The sequence below is a fragment of the Nipponia nippon genome, unplaced genomic scaffold (genome assembly GCF_047370975.1).
Source record: "Nipponia nippon isolate SJK-2023a ecotype South Korea unplaced genomic scaffold, ASM4737097v1 scaffold_15, whole genome shotgun sequence".
Lineage (NCBI taxonomy): Eukaryota > Metazoa > Chordata > Aves > Pelecaniformes > Threskiornithidae > Nipponia > Nipponia nippon.
The window spans coordinates 3,238,094-3,265,830 of NW_028262331.1; the positions used below are offsets into that span (position 1 = coordinate 3,238,094).

General features: G+C 43.7%; 1 protein-coding gene and 1 long non-coding RNA gene across 3 annotated transcripts in view; one reads left to right on the plus strand and one right to left on the minus strand.

The window, feature by feature from the left end:
• The window catches only part of CASTOR2 (cytosolic arginine sensor for mTORC1 subunit 2), a 174,124-nt gene that overhangs the window by 98,323 nt on the left and 48,064 nt on the right, over window positions 1-27,737 (plus strand). Inside the window, exon 5 of one of the 2 annotated variants that reach the window (XM_087751425.1) lies at window positions 7,442-7,512. In XM_087751425.1, coding sequence (XP_087607551.1) covers window positions 7,442-7,512 — 71 coding nt within the window. Of the gene's footprint in view, window positions 1-7,441; window positions 7,513-24,061; window positions 24,383-27,737 lie in introns of those variants that run through there. The other variant, XM_087751426.1, reaches the window with a different exon arrangement.
• Window positions 18,948-25,871, minus strand: LOC148056287 (uncharacterized). The gene is made up of 3 exons (XR_015703395.1): window positions 25,464-25,871; window positions 25,265-25,361; window positions 18,948-19,095 (listed from the first exon to the last, which is right to left on the minus strand). It is a non-coding gene; the product is annotated as an uncharacterized LOC148056287 (long non-coding RNA).

Genomic DNA, 27,737 nt, shown 5'->3' on the forward strand with positions numbered 1-27,737 from the left:
ATGCGATGGGATTGTTAAACCTGCTCCAACAGCAGCATTTATAGTGCATGCGACGTGTGGAAGCCAGAGAGAAAACCCCCTGGTTCCAGGGAAAGCGTAAGCAAGGTGTATGTGGCAGTCATACATGCTGTGAAACACAGTTTCAAAGGCCTGAGAAGAGAGTGAATACCTATCTAAATGCAGTTTTGTTCTAATATTTTTTTTACCTTTAAGATTAGTAGGAGGATCTTGTTCCTGTCTACAGCTCTGAACCATGACTGCTGGTTTCTTCCATCCCCCTTGTCATTTGCTGCACCAAGATAAATATTTCCCAAGCAGAAGGCATTAACCAGTGAAGATTCTTTATGGAATTAAGTCTTGAGGGGCTCAGTTATGCCAAAATGGAATAGTGCCTTCCATGAAATATTTGTTGCTGGCATGAAATTTTTTATTTCAGTTCAAACTAAAAGGAAGTGTTTCAACTTGAAACTTTAAGAAGTGATTTCATAGTTTTGATTTATCAAGAACGTCTTCCTTCAACTTCTGTTGCCCCTTTTTGGGAAATAAGATGTCAGAGAAGACAAAACAAAATGATGAATGAGAATCAGATGTGAGGTAATTCCATTTTCTTTTTTTTTTCTTTTTTCTTTTTTTTTTTAATTTTTTTAGATTACTTCAGGTAAATTGAAATTATGTTGCTATAACTGATGTTTTTTTAGACCAAGAGCTGCTTCCTCTCTGAGCACCAGACAGGCTTTCAGGCGCATTGTGTCCACCAAATCTTTATGAGCACCAGTATCCAGTACTGCTAAATATCCAATGAGAATGCCAAAACCTAAAGAATGACACCCTGTGGTTGTGTGAAGTGAGGTGCAGCATGGGTGCAGATCTGCTGCAGGTTCCTGTCCTTGGGCTTTGCACCCGTGAGCACCCTTTTCATTGAGGATGCTGACATGGTGCCTTGCAGACTGGAGTCTCAAAGTGTAAGTGACCCATTTGGAGGTAACCGGGTGACTTTTCTCAGTGGGTGGAAGGAAGGACTCCTGCCAAGCACCTGGCACTTGCATCATCTGGGCACTGGCCAGAGCAATAAAGTTCAGGTCCAGGTTTTTGATTCAGCCCCATTCACTAATGTAGGTGGTGAGTGGTGACGTTCCAAGTAAAAATTGTGCAGCAGAGCTCACTTGAAATAATTTATGACCCGGGAAGAAAAATCTGTGCTAAGAATAACTTTTAATTACATCGGGTCACTAAATTATTCTACAGATTCACGCCCAGGACAAGTCTTGGGTGTAGAAGATGTGTTAACTTCAGTATGTCCACACCTAAAATCATTTGTTTGTGTATTGTTCTCATTGAGTTCATAAAAAAAATCTCTGTACTTAGCTCCTTCAATGGACAAATAACAAATGAGCGCAGTAACACTTACATGGTCTTAAACTGCATTTATTTTTCCTGCAGTACGTCTCTGCTAAGCACCACAGACTCTTTGCCTGTTGGCACTTGTGCTGGGGTGGGGAACCAGCATTGTTCACATTGATCAGGTGGAGTGGCTTAATGAGGGAGGAGCACTTTGGTGGACTCAGACCTTTTCATCTCCCTTATATAGTTTCCTTCAGTAAGCTGAGCTTTCCACTCCATTCCAGCATGTAACATGCCTTAGTTTCTTCATGTGGTGTATTTTCTTACTACTACTTCAGTGTAGTTTTGGCTTCTCTCTTCAAGTATGGCAAGAATTTATTTCTACAGATGAGTCGACATAAAGATTCTTACAGAATCTTCCTAAATACGATGGTTCCAGTCTGTTGAGGGGGGAAAAATAAACCAGCTAAGTTGCATGTTGCTTTCTAATTGTTTTTTTAGGGAGTATTAAAAAAATGCTGTCATGACAAATGAAGGAAAGATATGTTTTAGTATCCCAAGTAACAGTTTTGGAAAGCGATACTGCAAACGCTGTGCTTTGACTAGTGAAAGCATTGTGACTTGAGCTTTGCTAGTCATACAAAATAAACTCCAGATGTGTGTTTATGGAACCAAAAAAATATCTCCTGTGGTTATGTTGCAGAATAACCCTTGAATATTGTAGCTTTGTTTAATCTGCAGCTTGGGAAGTCTGGACTGACCAAGTCTGACTCCAGAAAAATAGAAATCATATCAGAATTACTAGTTGGTATTGTTTCAAGCTACTGCAAATCTTTCATTTACAGCAGTAATTTGATTTGCATGGGCTCTTGTAGTCCAGACCCCATGGAACTGTTCTGATGAAGACCTGAACCACGGTTTGATACTGGTTTAATGAGGTAAATACGGTAGACACCCAGCTGACATTTTTTTGAATAATCCTTGTTTATTTTTGCCATGTGGCCTGGCTTTGTCAATAAGCTGTACTTAAGATCAGTATCTTCTTCAGCACATCCACATTTACGTATTTATTTATTTATTTTCTGTATTGCTAGTCATCCTTTTTCGTGTTTTGTCTTGATTTCTGTTCCTTTGGGGTGCCAATCATTTTTCTGTTATTCTGCTCCCAGTTGTCTCGAAGTCTAAATAAAGGCTTAGGTAACTTCCCCAGCTACACAAAAGTAGCAAGGAGAGGGGTTGACTGAAGGTCCCCCGTTTTATCTTTACATAATGTAATCTGTAGCTTAAACTGACATCATTATTATTATGGATTAGACAAGACCATCGTGACTATCGTGTTGGAAGTTTTGGCATAGCACAGGCTATAGGACTTCCCTGAATTTATGTCTGTTCATGAATACTTGCTTTTCTTGGCCACGAATCTGTTAGTTTTGTTCTGTGTTGTTTTTGAAAATGATTAACTTTCTGTAATGAACCAGTCTCTGCTATCACAGTGACTCTTTAGGCGGTCCCTGATTGTATTTGCTAATGTCTCCGTCCCAGATCTGAGCACAGCTAATGACTGGAAGGAATGTTGCCGCTGTCCTTTGACCACTTCTAACAGTGCTGTGACGTCTTCAGTGTTTCCCTTGGTAGGGACGGTAGGGCAGAGTTTGTTTAAACAGCTCATATGAACAATAATGCTCCTTTTAACAGGGTAGCAGCCTTCTAATATCAGGCTGCGGAATTATGTTACTGTAAGAAAGGTGAACCCACCGCTTTCTGATTGGAGCATTGAGTGGAAAGTCAACTGACACCTATTGCAAGGGGCTTTTTTTTGGCTTCGGAGTTCAGCTGAGCTGTGTTTTATCAGTCTCACCAAAAAGATGGCAAAGTGTTTTGGCTAACAAACAAATATGCTGTTTAGAAAACACCATCCATTTCACTGTTTGCAATTTTCAGTACCATTTGACTGTATAGTCTTGTAATTAGATGGTGTAAAGTACTTAACATGTTACACAAATATGTCAAAACGCATTAACAGCACAAGTGTTCTTTACTGCTTTCCTAAATACATTTCACAATATGTTGTACTAGAATCCACCTCTTGTCATTATTTATAAAACTGCAAAGAAGTTAAGATCACCAAGAATTGGATGATTAGCATGAGACTGTCTTTCTGTACTAAGAATATATATTATCATGATAACGTACAGAGTGAAGCATACAAATTCCTTCTCTTCTAAAATGAGAAGACAGCCTGGAATAAAACCCAACAAATTATGTTTTTCATATTCACTCAGATCAACTTTCTGCTGCTGCTTCTTAATTCCCATTCAGTTCAACTGCTTCTCTGCAAACTTTTGGGTTACCTCCAGACTTTGCATTTGAATGCCTTTCAGGCATTATGTTGCTTTTGAATGGCATTTGGCCATAGTTTCTGACATGTGGGGAGGCCAGCCGCCCACCTGCTTCTGGGAAGGATCTTTTCCATAGAACAAACAGCTTTGCAACACTTCACCCTGCCGAGGCAACAATTAACTAACTACTTTCCTTACAAATGAGAAGACAGGACTTGTGGCTTCCTTAAAGACCATCGTCTGTGCTGAACTTTCAAATGACCCATAGCAGTATTCCCACAAATGTGTGCTTTGGGTGTGACCCAGAACCAATGGAAGTCACATTCATTCCAGTATTATCGCCCTTGTGATCTAGGCAGGCCTGGGGACCAAATGTCTTGAGGAGACACTTCTGGTGCAGACCTGCAAGTGAGGCCAACCGGTATGCTTTCCTGCCTGCTTGCTTCTCCCGTGGAGACTTCACTGCTGTTTGCAAACTGAAATGATGCTGTTGCTGCATCCTACACGTGCTTTCCTGCTCTGTGCAGGCTTGAGTATTACTTCCATACACAGTGTAAGCTTTGCAGTTTCAAAGATTTAATCTAATAATAGATTGGTCTACATTTGCTGCGTTGCCAGAAAAAGACATATGTTGTCAGGCAGTCGAAGTCAGCAACAGTGCTGAAGTGGAAATGTGCTGAAACACGAAGAAGGCAGAAATCCAGAAGAATCTATCCGAGGTTTGGCTATTAGGAAATGAAAAATACTGTCGTCTTAAATATATGCTTTCCACACGTACTTAGAGAAGTACTGTTTGCCTGATGTCTCAAAATGATTAAAGGGCAATTATTTTCCTTTTTGGCTTTAATGTGATAATAGAAGATGCTGTTGGCATTCAGCTTATTGAGAACTGGTGTAAAAGGAGAGAGAAATGATTGGAATAACTTGAATGGAAGAGGCATGCGTAGTATAGTGCAGGAGAGAAATACGACATTGAGTTCCTCCTGTCATTGATGATTCAAGACAATTTTTGAGTTGCACTCACAGTGGAAGTAGATCTTTACATATCTATGCTGAGGCACAGGTTTTAGGGTGAGGACTTGAGTTTTGACAGCGTGCGATGGTAAGAAAATCTTCCATGCCTTATTTTATCACACAATGTTTGCAATTCCAATTTTTCATTTTTAGCTTTTCCCTGGGAAAAAGAATGCATCATCAGCTTGAACAAAGTGAATGTATACCACAAGAACCGCTGGTCTTCTCTGTGCTGGTGAAAAGACTTTGCTTTTAAATTCAGATGGTTCTATGCTGCTGACCTTTTACAGAATTACAGTGAGCTGGGCATTGGGCTTTGAGCTGGTATATGAAGATGTGAAGTTTTGAGCTAGCAATTGTGGGATTTCATCTGTACATATCCCTTAAATATCATCACTTTTAGATGTGTGCTAAGAAAATGGCATCTGTCACAATCATCCGTTCTCTGCTGGGGTCCATGTGTACACACAGACGTGTATTACTGTTCTGGAAGAAAATTTCTCCATAAATGTCATCACAGATCAGGAAAGATTTTTGTTTTTTTGGGTTTTTTTTTAATATTAATGGTTCCTCCTTTAAGACCACTAGCTTCTCCCTAGTCAGCATGCATGTGGCTCGGTGGGGTAGTAGTAGCAAAAAATTTTATTCATTGACTCCTTCAGGGAATTCATCCACTAAATAATAAATACTTATACCTCCTGGGAGACACCTGGAGCAGCATCCCAGAAGTCCTTTTTACCCAGCTTGGATCACCCATCGCACTGGTAGCATCCTTGTGCAGTTAAGAAGTGATAGTAAGAAATTTGGGCTGCTACTGTTTTCTGCTTCTCTTGGCACTATTCCTGGAGAGAGTTGAGTTAGTAAATGTGGCTGTCACAGTAGCTATTACCAATGACACAAAATAATTAAGTTGTGGTTTCTGTTGTGGTGGGGCCACTTCTGATTTTATAGTGATAACGTCTGTGCTAGGAGGGAGAATGTCATGCTTGATTGTCGTGACGGATGCTTCTAGGAAAATAGGACGAGTCTCTAAAGGCAGGTTGTCTGATACTTCCCATTTACATGAAATCCTGTTGGTTCCATGGCAGATCACTAATAGAGCTGCATGTTGTTCCTTCTGGGTCTCCTGATGAGGTGAGGGGGAGGGCAGCAGCCATCTCATTTTCCTCCCTGTTGTTTTTGGAGGGGATAGCTGCAATCTTTGTTCTTTTCAGCCAGTCAAAAGAATGCTCAAGCCACTTTTTAGTCTGATTCTCTAATCAAGTGAATGCTTCCATTTTCTGATGTCTTGAGCCACCAGTGTGGGGTTCCTGGCTTTCAGAAGTCCTGAAGGCTTTGGGACACAGATGCTTAGCGGTGCTGAGAAGCCCTGTAGTCCCTGGTTGCTGAGTCCTGCTGAACTGTGCTCCATGCAGGAATTATACTGTGAACACTAAGAAATTTGTGGGCTTTAAGAACAATCTTTCATTTTCCAGTATTTAAAATATTTTCTGTAGGTTGTGTCAGATAAATCTGAATAGTATTAGAGCATAACTGCAAAATCCTGCTCCTGAGTCCTTATAGACACAGGCTCTTCCTCTCGCACCCAGTTTAGCTTCCTAGAGGGAAAAATTTCTCTTGTAGCTTGGGCAGCCCACACAGTCGATGTGCTCTGGCATGCTCCTGGAGGGGCCAGGAGCCCTGCGTGGTTGGGGGAGCCAGTCAGCACTGTGCTGATGCTCAACAAGTGCATGCTCTGCTGAAGGTGAACAAGAGCTTGCAAAATGTGCAAACCTTCCTGCCGTTGCTGGGGTGTAACTGGATAGAAGCTGGAGGAAGTTTGGGGTGTTTTTAGTGGATGTTGCTGTACATATGTTGGTGTGTCAGGGAAAAAAAATTTTCAACTATATGTGGTGTTAAACCTTAAGGCTGAGGCTTTTTTTGTTTGCGTGTCTACAGTGGAAGAATTCCATGTCACATTCGTTTTGTATCTCATGTTAGAGCTGGCATTGTGCTCAGTGCTGAATGAGATGGAAGCTGTGCTGCACATGGCCTGCGGTGTCAAAAGATGAGCATGGAGCAGAACAGAGGCAATAGGAGATTGAGGGGGGGAAGCTTGACCTTGTGTTCATGTGCTCGATGGCCCCTGCCGCTTGTACCTTCACCTGGAGCTCCCCAGGGAAGGGAGGCATCTACTGAGGGAAGGGACAAGGACCAGCAAAGGGAACTGGGATGCTGTCTGCTGGTGGGAAAAGCCTCTGAAGCAGTAAGAAGGGATATGGGGGCTTGGTTGGGAGATTAGATGTCAAACCTTGACAAGGCAAGAAGCTTCAGCGGGTAAACAGGGAAGTCGGGTGCACGTGCGAACTGTGGGAAGGCTTTTGGAGGGCGTTGGAGTAATCAGTCAGTGAGCAAAGCCTTTTGCTCTGTGTCAGTGCAATACAGCAGGTCCTGGGCTGTGAGGAGAAGCCTTAAGGGATATGGTAATTAAGAAAAGTAACTAAGAACTAAGTCATAAAAATAATAAGTGTTTTACCAGCTCCGTTGTGCACAGGCAGGCAGCAGGGAATGTGGGTCACGCAGTGTGAGTGGCTGAGCCAGGAATAAAATCCAGGTCTGTTAATGCCTCAGGCCTCTCCATACACACCAGACTGTGACTCTTTCCTCCGGCACAGCTCAGGTGGGAAAGGACCTCTGGTTTAGGTGGAAGACAAGGCTCCACTCAGTCCAGCAGCTAATCATATTCTCCTGCTGTTTGCCTTTGCCAGGTGCAAGTTCTTCAGCCTCACAGAAACCCCAGAGGACTACACCATCATTGTGGATGAAGAGGGCTTCCTAGGTAAGTGTTGGCGTGTGCCACTTCAGTATCCAACCTGGGGGTGGGGATGGAGGAGGAAAACATGTCATCTCTCGCTGAGATTATAAACCAAAGCGTTTGTAAAACAGGTCTGTTTGTCAGTGCTAGTAGTTCAGCTATGAAAGGTGCTTTGATCACTTAAGCATACTGTCGCTGCTGCTGTGCTGTACAAAGCATTTCACACATGGAATATGAATATATTTTAATGCTGGGAGAAGAGTGCGCACAAGTCTTAAAGACAGCTTAAGCATATTTAAAAAAGCAAAACCATCTGCATATCGTTGTATTAAAATGAGCTGGCCTTTGTCCCCAAACTTCCACAAGCACACCACATCTTGCGTCTCCAGCTTGTTCATCCGACCTCTCTCTTTAAAAGGAGCCCTTGAAGATGAGTAGTTCGTATCATCCCCACAACCATCACAATGCTGTGGAGTTGCAAATCAGCTCCTTTGGCTCATCACTGAAGGCTGTGATTTATCCCCCTTTCTTAGACCCAGCTCTCTCCGTACTAAGTGTGCCATCTTTGCCCATGGTGGCTGAAGGTCTCTCTCTGCCCGTGCCAAAGGTGGAATCGGCTGTGTGTCAGAGAAGGTGGCTGGCATGTGCTTGGGAGCTGCAGACACTTGGTGTTGGACGAGTGCTGATGGAGAGAATGGTTTGGCTTTGTGGATGGAAATAGTTTGTAATAACATTTATCATGTGGGGAGGTTTTGTTTGTAGCAGTGTTATTGAGGTGGTAGAATGAGGAAGTATTGTGCAGCTATTATTATTTTTGTTCAATTGCTGCTTTCTGTGGTTGGAATTAAAAGTCTACACATTTTACCGGTTTGGAGAAAATTCATTAAAATATGAAAAAAGAGGATTTCATTCCTGAATAGGAATTAACCGTCGAGTAGCTACTTGTGACACCTAAATATTCAATGGGTTTGTAATATCCAAACCCTAAGGAGAAAATTAGAAACTATACCGTCTTTATTTAGTAGAGAGTCAAAGTTGTGTAATGAGTAGCATTGCTGCATTATTTCCCTTTCTGTTTTAGGAGTACTCATAAGCATATAATAGAATAAATTATTACATTTTAGAACACTACAACAGTGGCTAAACATTTTCATAAAATAATCACTAGGTTGAGAATAGGTGAATGGATCTTTATGGCTATTGCTGTTTGTAATTTGGGAGTTGTGGGGTTTCATTGAAACGGTATGTCACATGTTCCGCTTTTGCTCTCAGAAGAAGAGGTGACATACGATTCTGCTGCCAGAATGTTCCTTGTTGCATTTTTTCAGGGAGCATATGTGCGAAAATTTTATTACTACTATCGGTAGTAGTAATCACCTTTTTTATTATTGGTGGTAGCTGGGGGAAATCGATTCAAATTTGGTTTCACCGTAATAGTAGGATGCAAAGCTGCCTTCTAAGAGCTTCATTGTAAGAGAGAAGTCACCAAAGGAGGAGAAAAGTTTTCTTTTTTTCCCAGGGGCCACAGCACATGACAGAGCAAGAAACCTGGAGATGCCCATTCTCAGGAGGGAGTCTGTGTCACTGAACCGTGCTGTCCCTGCAGATGTGCCATGCCAGGGGCACACTCATCTCCAGCATCACATCTGTGTCTGTCATATCCATGGCACTCATTTCTCTGTCCAGCTGGCACAAGGCAGATTCCTCAATTCAATCACTGGTGGCAAGTTTGGATTGCAACCACTCCCGTACAGCTTCTAGCAGCCATGCTGCTATTTATCTCTCTGGAAGTTATTCCAGCTTGAAACAAAGGTAAGCTCAAGCAGCGGTTTTGCTCATCGGTAGTGGGGGGCTGTGTTGTACTGTGTACACCACTGGTTGTACTTGGAGCAAATCCCAGGTCTAGCCAGACCAGTGTCCTCGAGGAGCTGTGTGTCCCACTGGTGCCCTGGGTTATCTCTGTGAACCAGACAGTACTGCTGCACTTCAAAGCTGCAGTCCTTTCCGCTTGGACCCTTCTGACTTTGTTACCTTGGCTGTCATACACACATGAATTTACTGCTGTTAGTTACAGTACCCATGTAGCTTCCGTTGGGCTACAGTTTTGGCAGCATGTAACATCCCTCTTTTTCAAATATACCACGTGCAATTGGGGTGTTAAAGCAGGGTTTGCAGGAGAAAAGACCACCTTCCAGGCAACACAGGAGAAGGAAGAAGCATGCTAAGGCCATCCTCTACTACAGCATGGTGTGGAAACCAGGTGCAGAACCCAGCATAGGTAGTAGTGTCACGGAGCTGGCAGCTTCATCCCTTTTTCTTTGCTAGTAAGTGATGATCTGCTGGGCAAGACCTGTATGCTCTGCATCTTGCTAACTCTCCTAACACAACCCCCATGCCCTTTGGGTTTGTGTCCAGCCCATGCTCTTCTTTCTGAATTGTCACCACCTTGGGGTTAGCCCTGACTGCAGTCTCCGCTGTTGCTCCATCTCTGTTCCTCATTTCCATATGCTGTAAGTTTTTCACGGTCTGGAGGAATTCAGGATCTAGCATCTAGGATGCCTTGTAACAGTGAAAGGGCTCTGCTTCACTCCCTGCTTCTCCTCACAGTCTGGCTATAAATGTCTCAGGATGAGGAATCTCACTTGGCCTTTGCACGGAGCGTAATCAGCCCATGGACTTGAACAGGATCAAAATCTGTAAGAATTGCAGCATCTCACCTTCTTGCAAAACAGCACCAATCATGTCTGCCTCAAGTGGATCAGCTGCCCCTTGCCCTGACTAGCCCAGTGCCAGGTTCAGCTCCAGAATTACAGGGTAAATTTTCACCTTTGGTGAGCAGTTTAGGTAGCAAGTCCAGCAGCAAGTAGTGACTATTTTTTTCCTCTCCAGGTAACTTTTGTTCTTCCAGTGCTTAACAAACTAGATGTACATCTCTGAAGGGCAGGCTTTTCTGTCTGGAAAATTAGGACCTTTCTTTCTTAGGCACCTATACAAATTTTTGCTGCAGCAGCAGTGAGAAGATTGTCCTGTTAGCTGGCATCTCTCGAGTTAGCCAGGCCCCTTCTCCTGCATATTACAAACAGCACTGAAGGGAAGAGAATAGGCTGGAGAAATACTGGCACTTTCAGCAATCCTTGAGGTTAACACTTCAAACATACTGACATGCAGTAATCACTCTTAACTGTTTTGTCAAAAAATAATCCTCAGGCTTGTTTGCCTGAGAGTAGCAAGTAAGTCGGGCTGGTAAAGAAGTCATTATTTCTTCTCCCCAGAAAACGTCTGCAGTGCAAAGCCGTAACCTGCTTAAGCATTCATCATGCTGGAAGGGAACGGCTGCAGCCTAATTCTTTGCTTTAATTCCCCGACGGTGAGGTGGGGATTATATCTGCACAGAACCTTATTTGTTCCAGTGGCCGTTTCTTGGGCTTTGGCCTGTTAATGAGGAAGAATTTTATTCAGCAAATAACACAGGGGGACAGTACACAGAAAGCTCTTTTCCTGGCTGATACTGAGATGAATTAGCAGAAGGAGTTTGGCCATGGGCCCTTCTGCATGAAGACAAGGGTCTCAGCTACTGGGGTGCTTGGACAGCCATGTAAAATCCTTGCATTTATCACCTGCTGTGCAGCCAGCGCGTGGCAGCAAAGTCGAGCGGCTGCTGCTCCCTGAAATATAGCAATATTTGTTTGAGTTCGATTTGCTTTTTTCCCCAAGGTTGGGCTGAAAGCAGGAGCTGCCTGTGCATGGTGCAGATATGCCACAGCCCCTATGCTCTCTGCATGGTCTGTCCCTTTTTCGAAGGGCAGCAAGGACAGTCTCCCTCCATCTCTGGGCAGCTGCACCAGCAGAGGTTTTAGCCTGTGGTCTCACTGGTCCTGGCAGTCTCCATTAGTCAAAGGTTTTAGCTTTCACACAATGAAAGAAAAACACATGCCAGCACACCTGGAGATAAGCCATGTTCTCAGAAACCCTGTTTATGTGCACCGGGGAGCAGTTGCTGACATTGCAGTCCTGTCCTGGAGATGCTATCTGAAGAAAATAATGGGGTTTGGGGGTAGCAACATTCCTCCAGTGGCAATCCCAACAGCTGTCACATCCAGCTTCTGTACCGTGTATCCAGAGAGCCTTTTATTGGAGGTAAAGGGGCAGTTCGGGTGTTTGGTTTGTTTTAATTGGCCCTTTTCTGGTCCTGGTTTCTTCAGCTGGTTTGTCTGCAGTTCTACTCATCCTTTTTTCTCTTGGAAGTCCACTGCTAGGTTTAGTGATAGCTCTGCTTGGGTAGCTTTCAATATCCATCTCGCCTCCCATTTTATAGCACTTCTCTAATTGCACAGCACAGTGTGAAATGAAGAACTAACACTCTCCCTCAACCACCTTTATTCTCTACAAGCCTAATGAAGGAGGAGCCCATCCATTGTCATCTATATAAATTGGTCTAATTGCATGGAGGTGAGAGGTGGGTACAGTTTACCCTCAGGTATTTCTTTGTTTCAGTATCTCTTGCATCCACTTGAAACGAAGCTGAACTCTTTGATAAGGACCTTCTCAGAATCACCACTACTGGGGCCTGGCTATGTGCTAAGGAAAAAGGAGCCCCTCTGTACTATCATTCCTATGTCAAGACAGTCTCTTTGCACCTAGAAGGCAACAAGCGTTTGTGTTTATGCCCTATTTATGATGGAAGGAGGAGTCTCCTTTTTTGAGACCTCTTACGGGGCAGTGGATGGAGTTTGAAGGCTTCTTTATCTGTTGGAGGGACAACCCCATGCCTGTTGCAGCCCCGACCTAGCCTCCTCTGTGATCTTGGCAGCTGTTGAGTTGTTCCGTGAACATCTGCATACATGGGGTCTGTGACAGTCTGTCACCCAGGTGAAGCTGTCCTGAAGATGGAAGATTGTGAAGCAACAAGTTGCTACCATTTCCAAGGCGAGATCACTGCCTTCCCAGCCTTGGCATCTGGTTGGTGTTCCTTGCATGCAATCTTTCTCTGTAGGCAGTGAACTTAAAAGGTATCAGAGAAGGGGAAAAGAAACCAAATGCTAGGGACAAGGGAGGAGTGAATCCTTGCGATTTCCAAGTGGGAAACATGCATATTCTAGTTTCAGGGGAATTGGGGGTGAGTAAGGGGAACACATCACCTTCACATACTCTGGTCTTCTCTCTCCTAGCACTGACAAGCCCATTTCACATAGGTCACTGCAGTTAGCAGACCTTAGGTCCCGATTGATCTCTTCTGGATTGGAAGTAGAGAGGAATGGCAATTTGATTTCAGTACTGAAGCAGCGGAGGGAAACATCTCCTCCTTTGGTGCAGATCCCTTGTGTGAACATAGAGCAAGGCTCTGAGTCTCCCCACACTGAGGTTCACCTGCAAGATGGAGCTGACAGTCCTTCCTTTAACCTTCTTTGGCTGCCCAGTTTGGCCAGTCACTTCTCTAAGGCCAGAAATCCATGCATTTACACAGTTTCCAGAATGAGGCGGCTCCTAATCTCAGTTCATACCTCACAATAAATTGCCCGGTACATCAAGAATAATGGAACTATTTGAAAAATCTCAACTAGTTAGAGTGGCAGAGAGACTTTGTCAGAATTCATAAAATGTTGACCTCATTCTAATAAAAAGAAAGGATAAAAAGAAAAAAAGCCTTCCTGCTGGCAGTGCTTTGTTTCGATAGCCATCATCCTCAGACAACCTGTTCCCTATCTGACCTTGGATTCAGGACCATCATATGCTTTAGTACCACGTTGAGTCCCTTTTTCAATAACATCAAAATGGTAAATTGCTTTCAGTGTCCTCTCTCTCATCCTGTATATAAAATGGGCAAGAAATCATCTTATAAATAAGCGCAAGCACAGAATCCATCTAGCTGGGAGCAATCTGCAACTTCATTTAAAGATACAGAGGGAAGCAAGCTGATAGATGCATCTGTTTTTTTGAATATTTCTTCTATAACTATTTCTCCTTTAATTTTTTATTGCCCAGTGACTAGGCCTTTGTATCTCAGGCATGGTGGCTTAATTTGCTTGCTGACATTTATAGCGCTGAATTCCTTCCCCTGGCCTGCCAGGAGAGCCTGCTGGTTGCTAGGCAGAAGATGTTTTTCTCTATTAAACACGTGCACAATCGCTCTCCTTTGGATCTCTGTATTGGCCAGACTACACTGTGTCTGTGGTTCTCAGGTTTTTTAAGTAATGTGTATTAATGACTTAAATTCAAATTAAAACCATGGGGATTTGACTACTGGCTAATTAGAAATATGTGCTTGGTTGGGAAGGTTTTTCCTGCAATGCATATATGCTGATATAGATCAATAAGCATGTTGAGGGGCTGTGATTACATGAGATTTCTGCCCTCTCCCGAGAGGCAGTAGGGTTTGGTAGTTAAAGCTTTTGGGGAAGGGAGGGAAGGATGAAAAATACGTAATATTCCAAGGTCTGGTTTGAGTCACCTGGGGAAAGGAGCACTTCAGCTTCTCCTTGGAAGCTCATATGTGAGTGGGTTTGCAAATCTTGATGGCACATACTATTCGTTATGTTTGTAACCTGCCACATAACGTCTTTTGGTCCAGTTTCTCTGCTTGCTCCTATTTAAAGAAATACTGCATAAATAATACATATTTTTCACTGTTTCCTCCAGCAGATGGGTGTGTATCGGTATCTATTTTTGTTTCACAGCCTGTGGTGTGAAAGCCCAGACATCTCTTCCTGAACCACTTGACTGGCCATGATTTCCTCCTTTAAATTTATTACGTCTTGGCTGCTTCCTAGCGCTTTGCAAAGTCTGAGATAGATGAGCAGATAGATACTATGGCTTACTCTTATCAACCCGCTCTCATAAATGCAGGACCTAAAAATGCTTTTCTGGCTGAAATGATGGAATGATTCACTGAAATTTTAGGTTGGTCTCTAAAAGCAAGATGCAGCTCAACAGAGAAGTAGCAGCCCTGCTTGTTTGTTTCACTAGACAGTGTTTGACCATCTGCATGCTGTTCCACTGGTGGATTTGGGTTTGTTTGGGGTTTTTTTTGGGTTTTCGTTTTTGTTTTGGGTTTTTGTTTTTTGTTTTTTGGGTGTTGTTTTTTAGGCAGAACTGAGGGGGATTTGGTGGCTTTCATTGTTTGCCCATACCTGGAGCTATCCACTGTCTGCCAGGGTGGCAAACGGTGCACCTCATGGTGAGGAGGGGTCGAGGCTGAATATATTCTGTCAGACTTTTTGAAGCATTTATATATTGTAAATGCTGGTAGGACAGTAATTTGTGATCTTACTCTGCTTTGTAAGTGAATTTTGTATGGAGCACCCTGTGAGAGATGAGAGAGTGCTGTTACCTGCTGGTCACAGATCGAGAACTGAAGCACAGGGAGAGCTGAGAAATGAACCCCTTTTCCCAAGGCTGAGGGCATTCAACCCTCAGTTCCCAAACTTTGCTAGTTGTGAACCTACTTTAAGTTTCAAGCCATACTTTTTTCAAGTTTGTGACCTGACAAGGAAGTGGATTTCCTCCACCTTGGCATCTGATAAATGCTGTGACCTTAGTCTAGAAATGGTGAGACTACAGTAACCTTCCCAAAAAACAGTCTGTCATCACCTGCAAACAGAAAACATTTTTTTCGTGGTAATCCCTTGCAAAATGCCAGCATGCGGCGCTCCCCAGGATTGGTCTCCAAGCAGATTTGCCAGATTTTCTCTTCGGTGTAGGAGATGGAGGTGCCCGTGCCTCAGGTTTCCCAAGGATCAGCAGTCGTTCATCAAGGTGAGAAAATTTCTGTCCCTGGCAGGCTTGGAGGATCCTCCTGGTCAAGTGACCTGGAGGGAAAGCCAAACAAACTTCCATCTTGTCCGTACCTAGACAGAGGCTCTTGGCCAGAGGCAGCAAGTTTTTGTGCCCTAAAACTTCACCGACTTTATTTTTTCCTGGTGCAGTGATGAGTCTTTTCCAGCTTTCTGCCAACCTTGGTACAAAGTCTCTAGAGTTAATGATGGATCAAGGGTAGCTCTCATAATCCCAGTGCGACGTGTCTAGTGGTTTGCGTTTTATTAGAATCAGTTGAATTCCTTGTGTCTAACTCTGGAAATGCAGGGTGATGCATGCGTTTGACTCCAAACTAACAGTTCGCTTTTGAGGGGAATGAGGCTTGGTGCTTTCAGCTAATTCTTGTGCGATTAAAACAAAGAGGGGATGTTCTTTCCTTTGTGAGCAGTATTAAGCTGGTGGTGACGCTGGCCAACCATCATCTTGAGGCTTTTGGCCTGACAGTCACAGAAAGTGTCTTTTGGGTTTGTGGAAGGGCTGCCTGTTGGGCAAATGAGCCTTTCTCGAGTGAGCGGGTTTGCTGCTGCAGTCTTAGGGTGAAGGGACAGGGAGTCGGAGCAGCACAGTGAAGTCCCCAGGTCTGCTGCAGGCTTTTCTGTTTGACCTTGGACAAGTCTTTCATTGTGTCTCAGTTTCCTCATCTGAAAAACAGGGATAATCCTATTAAATCACCTCATAACAGGCCTTATAAAGATTAATTAGTAAACATGTGGAAATGCTTTGATAATGTAACAGGCAATGGCCATGATAAATAATAATAGAGGTAGCTTCTGTCCCACAGGATTCACTTTTACAATGGGTACACTTGCAGACCTACTGAATAAATCATCTCTACAGCGGAACAGATTGGAGATTATGGTGGAAAAAAATACCCCTTATGTGAAAAAAGTTGCATAATCTTTTTAAAATCTCCTATCTTAGTATTCAATCTTGCACAGGATTAATTCTCACAACCTCAAGGTTACAGTCATACAACAGCTAGGAATTCAGTGGCTCCATCTTCAAGTCTTGTTTGAAATGTAATTATTTGCTCTGCTCTGTCAGTCCGGTGAAATATTGCCTGAAATGTGATTTTTCAAAAAAAAGAAGGAAAAAAAGGATTCCTTGTGCTATTTTGTTTGAAAATACAGAAAGAATTGGAAATGCAAGTCCAACTGCATTGGTTTTCATTTTTTGATCTTCTTTTATTTCTGTGTTTTTAGTTTTTCAGTGAAACACGCTGTCTGTGTCCCCTTGCTGACAGTAACCTGAGCCGTCAGCGTTGCCTTCAACTGCTCGGCTGGGCTAGGTCCTCCCCACCCCCTCGCAGATTCTGCGAGCAAAGCCTTTGCCAAGAGTTTTTGAAACACAGGGAAAGTTTTGTCAGGAAGCGGGAAATCTGCTGATTTCTGCAATTCCCGTCCCCTGATTACCAGAGACAAAATGCTCAATTCTTTCGGGCTGTGGAGCCCATTTGCTCATGAAGCAGCGAGTGGGTGAGGAGAGGCTGGCTGTGAGCAATGCTTTCCTGGCTGGGAGCAACAAGCCGTGGTCAACAGGTTGGGAAGGACCCAGCTCTTGATCGCGGCACACAGAGGGCATCAAAGCCAGTGCACTCAGGAGGCAATCCTGTGCAGAAGGACAGATGCACCCATATCCATGCTCTGAACACATCTTGAGCCAAACTTTTAATCTTCCTTTGCTTAGGAAGAAAAGAAAAAAGCCAATTTCTGCTCCCTTCTTCCTTCTCATGAGCAAACACCAGCTTGTGGAGCCTGGATCTGGTTTTGATTTTCCAGGTTTGCTCATTATTAGTGGTGTGCTATCCCGTGAAGAGGAAGGAAGACAGCGGCCTGATTTCCTGAGAGCAGGCTGGAGCCTAACCTGGATTTGTCTTCCTAACCCGCTTGTCCAGTGAGAGTGGACATAATGATTATTTTTGGAATCTACCTTACCATGTTCCACATTTTTAGCCAAAGATAATAATGATGCTTTGTTTTTGGAGTGTATTCATACTTCCAGTCCTATGATACCCCTGTGAGGTAAGAAAGTTTTTTCTCCCACATATGAGGAAACTGATAAAAAGGAGACTGAGTGACTTGAAACAAGTCACATACACACTCAGTGGGACGGATCAGTTTTTGCCTTAGCTACAAGCCCAAATTGCCATCTACTTGTCTGCACTTCAAAATCGGACTTTATTTACCACTGTATTCCAAAGACTTGAGTATCTGTTCTAAGACACTACTGTAAAACCACAGTTTTCTAGTGATCCTCCCAATAGTCTGTAGTGAGTCACTTATCCCTCTGCGCTCATAGCCAGGTGGGCAGTGTGCTAGCACGTTACAATAACTTCTGCATTGCGACTTGCCTTTCTTGTGCAACGCCATTTCTTGCTAAATCAGTGTCTGGCCTGGCAAGAACTCCCCTCCTTGCTCTTAGGCTCAGACTATTGCTATTAGTCTGAGTTTTTTGTTTCTCCCAACAGAAATCAGAAGTAGGAAGCTAAGAAAGGAGGCCACCATAAACATATTTTCTAAATGGACTTTTTTGTGCATTTCACGTGACTGCGCCAATCTCATTGGAAATGCACTCCTCCTTTTTGTTTAATTTTTAAAAAGTCACTGTAAAAGTATAACCGGCTCAGTTTTTAGATTGCTGTCAAAGTTTAAAGTTAGGAGGACTGCAAGAGGAGAAGTCATTGATTGAAAATGAGAGGAAAGCAGGGGTTTCTGTATAAGCATTTCCTTTTATCAGTCCTTGATTGCTCTCTTAGCGGACACTTGTACTGAAGGTCTTTCCTCAGGAGGTGCTGATTATTTAAGTGGAGAGAAGGCAGTGCCTGTGCATACGTATGTATTTGCAAGTTCCCAGGCTCTAAAGGACAACCACATCAGCCGCTCAAGAAGGACCTGTATCGCTTATCCCATGGCTTGATAGAAAAGGATAGTCTCATGCCCTAGTTAGATGTTCAGTCCCTTGGAAGGCAGAGGAGCGACTTGTCAGCATCAGGATTTCAGAGCTGGGCTATGTGTTTGTACAGCTTCATTTAATTCCAAGTTACCCTTGGGTTATTTAATTTCCTGACAGCTGCAAAAACAGTGTTCTCAGATAACAATGGCCTCTAATTAGGCAATGTGCCTAAAATGGTAGAATGTTTTATTTGACCATGGCACTAATATTTTGTATGCAGCTACACATGAGAAAGTCAAGTGAGTTGCATTTCCAGCTTCCCTTGGCAGAGATGTGTCTATCTTGTGATACTCGGTGCATAACGCTAAAGGCATGCCCGCTCTTCTGCCCCTGTGGTTAAAACGCTTCTCATCTTTTTGGACTGTGTCATCAGTAAATCTGTATTTCATCTGTAACCACCTTCCAGAAATATGTTTTATCAGCCCAGCAAGACTAGCAGGACTCGCACAGCTGAGGCTGCAGAGCATTTTAGAGACACGCAGGCAATGAGAAAGCATATGAGAGGTACCTGTCGTTGAGGGTTGTAGCTTCTTGGGGCTTATATTACACCGCGGAGTTGTCCATATGTTGCTTTTATGGCTCATGCACTTAGTACACAATCAGGCAGTGACAGAAATAAACATACAAGTCAACTGTTCTTCCAAATCATTTATTCAATTTGGAAAGGGTGTTAGCATCAGGTTATGTTAATTAGATCCTGACTCATGATTTGTGCTTATGGAAGCATTGTGCATTGGGCTGTACAAATCGATGATTTCTGATTCCCTCCTGTGACAGCAGGAAGTGGGTGTTGGGGAGGCCTTCCCCTCCTTTAGTTCTTAGACTTCCCCTGAAGTCTTCAATCTAAAAGAAAATAGATTATTTTTTTCTTTTTCACTGTCTTACTCCCTATTTTAATTCCTTTCCAGAGCTCACAATTCTGACAATTCCCATACCAAGTCCTCATCATTGCAGAGCTTTAAGCTCTTCCTTTAATGTCCTGTTTATATAACCACGATGCAAAATTGCAGTTGTGATGTATTGGATACCCATTTAAAAGCCTTGCAACCTTAATTAGATGTTTGCTAATCTGCAGTCAGAGTTTACAACTGCCTTTCAATTGAGCAGTCTTTACGTGCACGTCCTGTACCACTGACCAGAGGGCTCTTTTGGAGGTTTCTGGTGTGGATTCTGTATATCCATTTGCTTTTAGGTGACTGACGTCCTGCTCAGATACCGTAATATGATGAGAGAGAGATTACTGCATCAATTGCAGTGTATAACAACAGTGAAAACTTATTGTCTGCATTAATCTGGACTTAGCCAGTTCTGTTGAGATGCTGATCTGTTTGAAAAAAATGGGGGATGCCAGCTCAGATTGGCTTGTGGCTACATGAGCAATGCCCGTGGGTTGTCCTCTGTGTAAGATCTGCAAGGATAGGAGATAAGCAAGAAACTTTATTCTTCCTTCCCCGCTACAGTTCCCCACCAGTCAACAACCGAGCGATTCCTAAATTACAGGCTGGATCCGTGTTACCATATTTAATAGCTATCAGTACACCAATCCACCACAAATTTGTGTAAACCCCTTTTAAAGCCTCTTCATTCTTTCAGGCTCCTTTCAGCATACGTGCAGCCGTGTGCGCGCTGTATGAATTTGTAGTTCAGTTCAGATCCTCTAAACCTGCCCCCGGATAACTTCATCGGGTTTCAGGTATTATTTGTTTGCATGGTAGCATAATGATGCCTGTTGTCTTATTCACAGTTCTCCTCCCAACAGTTATTAGAGATCTTTGAACATTGACTTGGTGTTTCTCAAAGAACTACCTACAGTGTCTCCAAGACTCTCGGGAAGGGGGATGAACAGAGCCTTTATAAAAATGTTAAATAACAGAGGTCCTGCCAGGGGCCCCTATTGGTTGATCCCGCAAAATTCCTTCCATTGAGAACTGGCTGTTTATTGCTGTTTTTCTTAGAAGCCCATCAGAGGATCTTCAGTTTCATCCCCTGGTACTAGGGAAGCAGTGAGAACGTTCATAAGACAAATTTTGCCTTTTGATAAGCTGTTTCACAGTGTATCTTCCCTTAAAATCCCATCTCTGAGAACTAGATTATAGATATAGTACTCTTTTTTTTTTTTTTTTTTTTAAAACAGGAGAAAATCCAGTTGATTTTCTCTTAATAGAGAAAAATAAAATTCTAAAATATGAACACTTTGTCTGCAGAAGACAAATGGAAAGAATCACAGTATATTTGGGTTCATATCCCCCCCCCCCCCCCCCAAAAAAAAAAGAACCTGCAAAAAAACCCTCAGTTTGAATCACGTAATTTTTGAATCCTAACTCCTGACTCTAGGAACCTAGTTTTAGGTGTAAGGTATGACTTACAGTGGTTAAATTCCTTCAGGGTAGCATAAAAGCTCAAGTTCTTTTCCATTTTCTTCCATCATCCCTCTCCAAGCTTTCTGCATACCATCTAGGCAAAAAGCGGTAAATATGTCCCCAGTTTTGCTTTGCATGAGTGGTGTTCATTTGCTTTTGGGTTTGTTCTTTCTGGGGTTTCCATTGCCATCTTCTACCAAAACATTCTCATGTTTATTTTGCAAGACTTGCCGATCCCTCTTCAGTTCCTGCTTCCCTACTGCCACATTTATTGAATTTTTGAAGTTGGAACGAACCGTATCTCCACAGTCCCAGTTCGCATTTATTTTGAGTTGGTTTTGGAGTATGTGAAATTGAAGAGTTTCCTAAGACGTGAGAGGTGACTTCTCAAGGGCCGGAGGTGTCAGGAGCGCCGGGCGTGTGGCTGGCGTGCCCTCGGAGGGTCCCCAACAACCTGATTTCTTGATCTTTCGATCTTGCACATTGCTGAGCAGGTTGTAAGCACTCAATAAGTGGTAATCTCTGGAGTCCTGCTGAAGTAACTGTGTCTGCGAGGTATTTATTTCACAGTTGTTTTTCTTTTCTGCTTCCCTGGGCTTGGGTAAGATGTTTGTTTACTGAAACACTTTGAGCTGAACTTGGGTAATTAAGAGTTGCTATTTTATATATATTTTTATATATATATATTTAAATATATATAAAATGCCTGTGTGTATGTATGTGTATATACCTATATTTGTATATGTATATATTTATCCAGGGATGTAGAAGGGGATTAAGTGAAAGCATTTTTAGCTGTTCTTTTTCAGAAACTTGTCTTTAAACTCTAGCTTAAAACTGAAAAGTATATTGGATTTTCAAGCTCTAATATATCTAGTGAGAGCATCTGCCAGGACTCAGTGGTCCAGGACCAAACCCAGGTTTTCTTTAGTTGGTGAATTAAATAAGCAGCTCACACACAGACAGGAACACCCATGACTGAGGGCAGTCCAACAGAGGAGGGTACCCTCAGGAGCTGGATGGCAGGTTGTGTCCTGGTCTCTGAGTATGGCTGTCACACAGCTGAAATCGTCAGTGATACCAGGTTTAGGTTTGGTGAATTAGGTGGTTGTTTTGTTATTTAAAAAAAAAAAAAACAAAGTTAGAATTGAGCCTTTGGAGATGTGGGACAAGGATTTATGTGGATCATTGTGCGGGTGAGCCTCTCGTGGATGTCTGTTTTGGCATTTCAACCAGTGAACAAAAAATAAAGCAGCCTCTTGAACAAGCTCTCTGCTGTTTGCAGCAGACAGGAGTGCCTGCTCTGATGGATGTTTACCATGTCTCTTCATGCTCTAAACAGAGGAGAGATCATATTCCCCCCCAGACAAATTCATTTTTAGAATTTGTATAAACAAATTCTTGACCTAGATGAATACTCCAACATGCCACAATGTGCCTGGGTTTAGTGGCTTGTATGTACCTTTACAAGGAAATGTATTTATGTGTCCAAGAATCAAGGACAACCCATGCCAGCTTCTCAGATTGCCTCCCAGTTGGATGAAAGGAAACCACTAACTGAAACCAGTTTGCTTTCAGAAGTACAACCTGTGTCTCATAAACGTGAAGTTCAAAGGAACTGCAGAGTACACTTCATCAACCCCAAAGAAAAACGCTCGAGAACAGGAGGTTTAATAGCAATGCTCTTTGTGGCGCAATGGCTGCACCTTTAAGGCATATGCACCTGCTTAATTTTAACCATATTACGCATACATATTCTTCCACTGGGGCTTAGAGAGCCACTCACGTGCTGAACGTGGCTTAAATATCTAAAAGATCAGGACCCCTTCATGTACCACCCCATGGAAGTGTGTGATTTCGGGGGAAGAGAAGGCAGTCGGAGGGAGCCCAGCTCTTTACAGTGGGAAGGAGGAGGGCATCGGCAGAGGTTTTACTCGCGTAAAAGCCTCGTTGTGTGGATGTGTCTGACTTGGGTTATGCGACAAGGGGAGCTGATGGTCTGCTGGCAGTGCAAAACACTGGATTTTGAGCAGGGCTCTTTGGTACCGCAGACAAGGCGTGTGCTGGAGTGCTTGCTGCAGGGCAGCTCTAATGGGCACCGCAGTATTTCAGATTGTGGTTGTCACTGATTCTCAGTCCTTCCCCAGCTGCTTTAAAAATGCTCTCCAGCTGAAAAGTTTCTGGAGGGAAATTTAGTATGAAAAAAAAGAGCCTATCCTATAGAGATTCCTGTGGTTGAGTTTGGTATGTTTTTGATGGGTTGTTCTAGGTGGGGACACTTTTATTGTTGGTTTTGATTAGTTGGGCTACTGACGTAGGGTACAGCCTGCTTCCTTGTTTGAAGATGGAAAGATCATGCTTAAAAAGCTCTCGGTGGAAAAATGGGAAAAGGAAAAGAAGTAGATACTGCTTTTCATCCGCTTCTTTTCATGCTTCTGAATTTTTCTGGGGTTTTTCGTTTGTTTGTTTGTTTGTTTGTTTAACTCCAGTGGGCTCAAGGCAGCTGGGCTGTGGTCCATGACCAGGTCTCTTAGCCTCTGCTAGTGCATAAATAATAATAGTAATGTGGTCCAGGAAGCAAAAAACTGAAAGACTCTTGTGTATTTGGCAAGTACTTTTTTCCAAGCAGCCATTGCAGCTAGAAGGGCAAGAAAGGTTTGAAATAAAGCACAGAAGGTGCTTATTTCCAAGGTGAGCAGAAGGCGAAGAGGCTTAATATGAACAATTTTCCGTATAGAAAAGGGCTGCCTTAATGACCTGTATGTTAGTAAGCAGACAGAGTCTCTCTTGCTGGATAGTGACAATACGTATAATTTCTACAGTGCGTAGATGTGCAATAATCTATTGTTGTTTTTCTCCCAGCTTCTTCCTTCAATTCTTTAACAATTTGGCTTCCAAGAGGGACTCGTGGATTAGAGAGTAAGATTGATTTGGCCTTTTTCCATTGAAGTGAGTGAAACAAGGCAGCCCCTTGTCAATATAAGTCTAATTTGACCTCATCTTCTCCGGTTTGGTGAAGCAGCGGAATAAGAGCTGGAGTTGCCGATGCAGGTTGGGTGGGTGGCTGGCGTGACTACCGAAAACGCATAGTGCTTAGCGGGGTGGGGAGCACTTGATAAAGAGAGGGCCCTTGTACTCCAGAAATGCCAGAGAGAAATTGTGTGGAAAATTCTTTCAACTAATGGTCTGAAAAATATTCTGCAAAGGCTATTTTCTACCCTTACTTCTAATTACATCTTAAACATTAATAGCCTGAGCAACTGGAGAATCACACACACTAATGTCACAGTTCACTTGGAGCAATTTGTTTTGTAAGATAATGAACTGTGTCAGCAAAAGTTTAAAACTTGTTATAGGTGGGGCTGGTAGTACAGGCTGCTGTTAACTTTGCCCAGTGTTTCCCATTAAAATGCCCTAGGCCTTTGCCTGATTCTCTGCTAGGTTTGGTAACCTGGGGTGAGATTCTCTATGCCAGGGGACCTGACTTTTTCAAATTTTTTTTATTTTACATAAGCCATTCTCAGGAGCAGCTTGGAAGGAAATACTACAAAATATCGACATCTTTTTCTTTGAAGAGCTGTAGTCCGCTCATGCTTTGGCAGGGGAGGTGTCTGCGTGAGAAGGTACCTTTGCCTTCCTTACTAAAACCATTCAGCCCAGGCACAGGTTTGTTGCACCCTGGAGTTTTTCAGCCAAAGTGTCAGAAGTGACACGGAGTCTGTTGTGGTTTTTGCAGTCCGTAGCGCAGTTCATGCTGGCAGAGCTTGCAGGTAAGGCATGAGAAAAACCAGCTTTGTAACAACTGCCTCAGTGCTGCAGTGGGGAGCAGGGACCCTTGGGTACAGCAGCAAGGGAGGTTTCTGGCCCTGCTGTTACCAACGTAATGCAGAGGAAGAAACAGAATAAAGGTATAAATAGTGAGTCTGAGACTGGAGGGGAGAAATCTGTGAGTGAGAGCAGCAGTGATGGAGATGAGGACAGGCTGGTGGGGTGCAGGGGTGGACCTAGTGTCAGGGGGAAGGCGTTGGGGGGAAGATAGGGCACAGGACCAGTGGGGAGGACAAGAAAAGACAAAAAAGAGTAAAGCTGGATGTATGAATAAGGAGAATGGGAGGAGACGATGAGGACTGAGTGCGGTTGATGAGGGTGACTGGGTGGGGAGGAGGGAAGAGAAGAAAGGGGAGCAGGCTGCTGGTGTTGGCTTTGTGGATGAGCAGGAATTGGCCACCCAGAGCACTCGCTCCTCCCACTGCCCCTGAGGACACCCCTGGCAGCAGGTGCCTGTCCCACTCACCAGCAAAGGGTGTCTTTCAGTCCACACCAGCTCTGGGCAGTGGAAAAGGCCAGCTACAATTGCACTGTGTACGGCAGCAGGTCTGAGTGGCCTGGCTCTAAAACAGGAGCATGTGCAGAACGTGATGAAGCTCTGATGCAGCTGCAGTTTTTCAGCAGTTTTCAGTGCCCAAGCTGGTAGTTGTACTGGTTTTGTTTCTGAGCATTTTGTTTTAACTATTACCAAAAGTGCCTGGGGTTATTAGAAAGGCTGATGCCAGAACTCAGTTTGCCTGTGATCATTTACCTCCTCTTGTGTCTGCTCTGTGATGCAGGCATTCAGTTGCATCGTTACAGGCTACTGCTTGGACATCCGTTACCTGAGTGCCCAAAGCTCCCGCGCTGGGGTGGCATCTGGCTCGGGTGGTCAATGCGGCTGGGGGCTGCACACAGCTGCATCCTTCCCGCTGCTGGAAGCTGGAGATGAAATAAAGCAAATGGCAGAAAAAGAAAGATTGGTTTCGGGGTAAATAGGATTGTGTCGCTGTCTGTGACAACCTCAGTTTGGCAGCCTCCTACCTTCAGAGCACTCAGTATTGCACCACTTTAAACAACGTTTTTATGTGTAAGATAAATCCTCAGTAACTGTGCTGGAGTGGTTGGTGCAAAGCAGGCTCCAGGATGATGGTTTGTGAGAAGTTGTCTGCAAGGAATCACTGTTTCCAGCTCCAGGTGCTAAACGGGTGTTTAACCTCCACTGAGGTGATCAGTGAGACTTGGGCACATGCATCAGTCCTTTACTTGATTTGCAGCATCGCCGCAGGATGAACTGTCCCACTGGGGACTGACCGGTGCCGTGGGGCATGATCCCTGACCACTGATTAATGTATTGCTTCCCAAGCACAGGCCCCCAAATTCCAGGCCGTCATTGCGTCTGGAGTAAATTGTCCCTATGGAGAAACTCTGCAGATAATGTCCAGCTCTACTGAGAAGGCGGCTCACCCTTTTCGTTAAGGGCACATGTAGAGGGAAGTTATAAAAGGTTAATAAATGATAAATAAGTAGTTAATCGATGATTAATTCAAGTCCAGCAGGTCAAGAGATTGCTTTTACCTGTTTGAAGGGCCATCCACGCTACACATGGGAGAGATGGGGCTGCAACAGCCCAGCGTTTAGGGTTTTCTTGCTCTCTTTCATCTTCAGGATCAGTTGGGAGTCCTGGGAGTGGAGAGTCATCTCCAACCGTGTCTGGTTCAGAAGTAGTCCAGATTTGTTTACCCTAAGGAAGAGGTCATGCGAGTCCACCGCAGACACAACGGCTTTGTTTTGCAGGATGCTTCGCTTCTATGCTTTCTTTCATACCATGCTGTCCCATGGCATTTCACAACAACAGGGCACAGTAGAGCTGAAAAAGCTAGCTGTCCTTTTATTGATATTTTTAGGACCCAAGATTGGTAGGTCCAATTCTAATTCTTACAAATCAGAGTTTAGCTGTGTCAAGGTAGCACTTTGGAAACAGAGTTGGGGAGGATAGCCTGAAGGCAAGAGTCTAAGCCGAAGAGCATGCTGAGCAGTGAGGTTGCTGGTAGGGCTGTGTGCCCGTCTCCCCACAGATTGACCAGCTCAGGAGGAGAGAGTAAAGCCGTGGAGCAGTGTTTTAGTCCGCGTCGCTTTGTAAGCCTCCTTCTCTGGGACATCCATCATCTCTCTCAACCGGTTCTTTCAGAACTTGTGTTTATATGAAGATGCCTGTTTTATTTCTTTGCTCAAGAGCTTGTGCTGAGCTTCTGCTAAGCCCTGTCATGGGACTTTCTTTTGCTTTTGATTCCCTGCAATGCACAGAGAAGTTCCACTTCGCACTTCTTGGATTATGTCTGCAGAAATGAATTTAAACTATTCTTGCCTATACTTACTTTCTTTACTCTCCTAACGTTTCTCATGCTGTGAAAGCAGCCAGAATGCATTTTTGCTTACGTCCATTGTCTCTCTCCATTAGATTGAAATGTAAACTCACGGGGGCAAGAAACATCTTTTTGAAACAAGTGCAGGGCCCTTCAGAGTACCGCTGTGTCTGGTCCATTTGTTGCAAGTAAAGTGATCAGTAAAAAATTAGATTAAAATCTTATGTGGTACAAGCATTTAAAACAAAACTGCATGTTAGATCAAATCACTCCCAGCTGGTGAGGCACGCTGAAGATACTGATGTCTGCTTTTCTGCTTGCTCTGTTCTTTTTTTTAATTAGCACCCCACCTTCCTACGCAGGGTTTCCCTTGCCCCAGCTGCTGTGTCCTGCAGCGTTAGCAGGTAGAAGCCAAGCCACGGTGGTGCTGCCTGCTCAGGAATCCGCCCTCGCAGCCACGCTGTGGGTCTGTACCTTGTTTTGCTTGAGGATCTCCAGAAGCTACAAAAATGACTAAGTTTGAATCCTCACCAGTGCTTTCAGAGAGGGAAGCGGTGGCTCTGTCTGGAACAGAAGAGTGAACTTGCTGGCTGCTTCCAGCCAAGCAGTGGTTCGCTGTGCTACAGCTGGATTCAGACGCTACGGTGGGACTAATGCAGGGCAGCCCCTGTGCTGACCACTGCTCTGCAGGTCTTTTGCACCCTTTAAATGGTTATTGCTTGGGCAGAGTTTAGATGAGCACTGTTTACCCATTTTCTTTCACGCAGATCAATCTGAAAACCTTTAAACTGGCATTATTTTCCAAACTCATGTTTTTCTCCCTCTTTTTAAACATTTGCTTTTCTGTTGATGAGGATTTGCAGGAATGCAAATATCTCTTGCTGCATCTCAGGAGGGAGTAAACACTCTGTGGGGGAAGTTCTTTTTTTTATAAGTAATCTTTTTTTTCCCC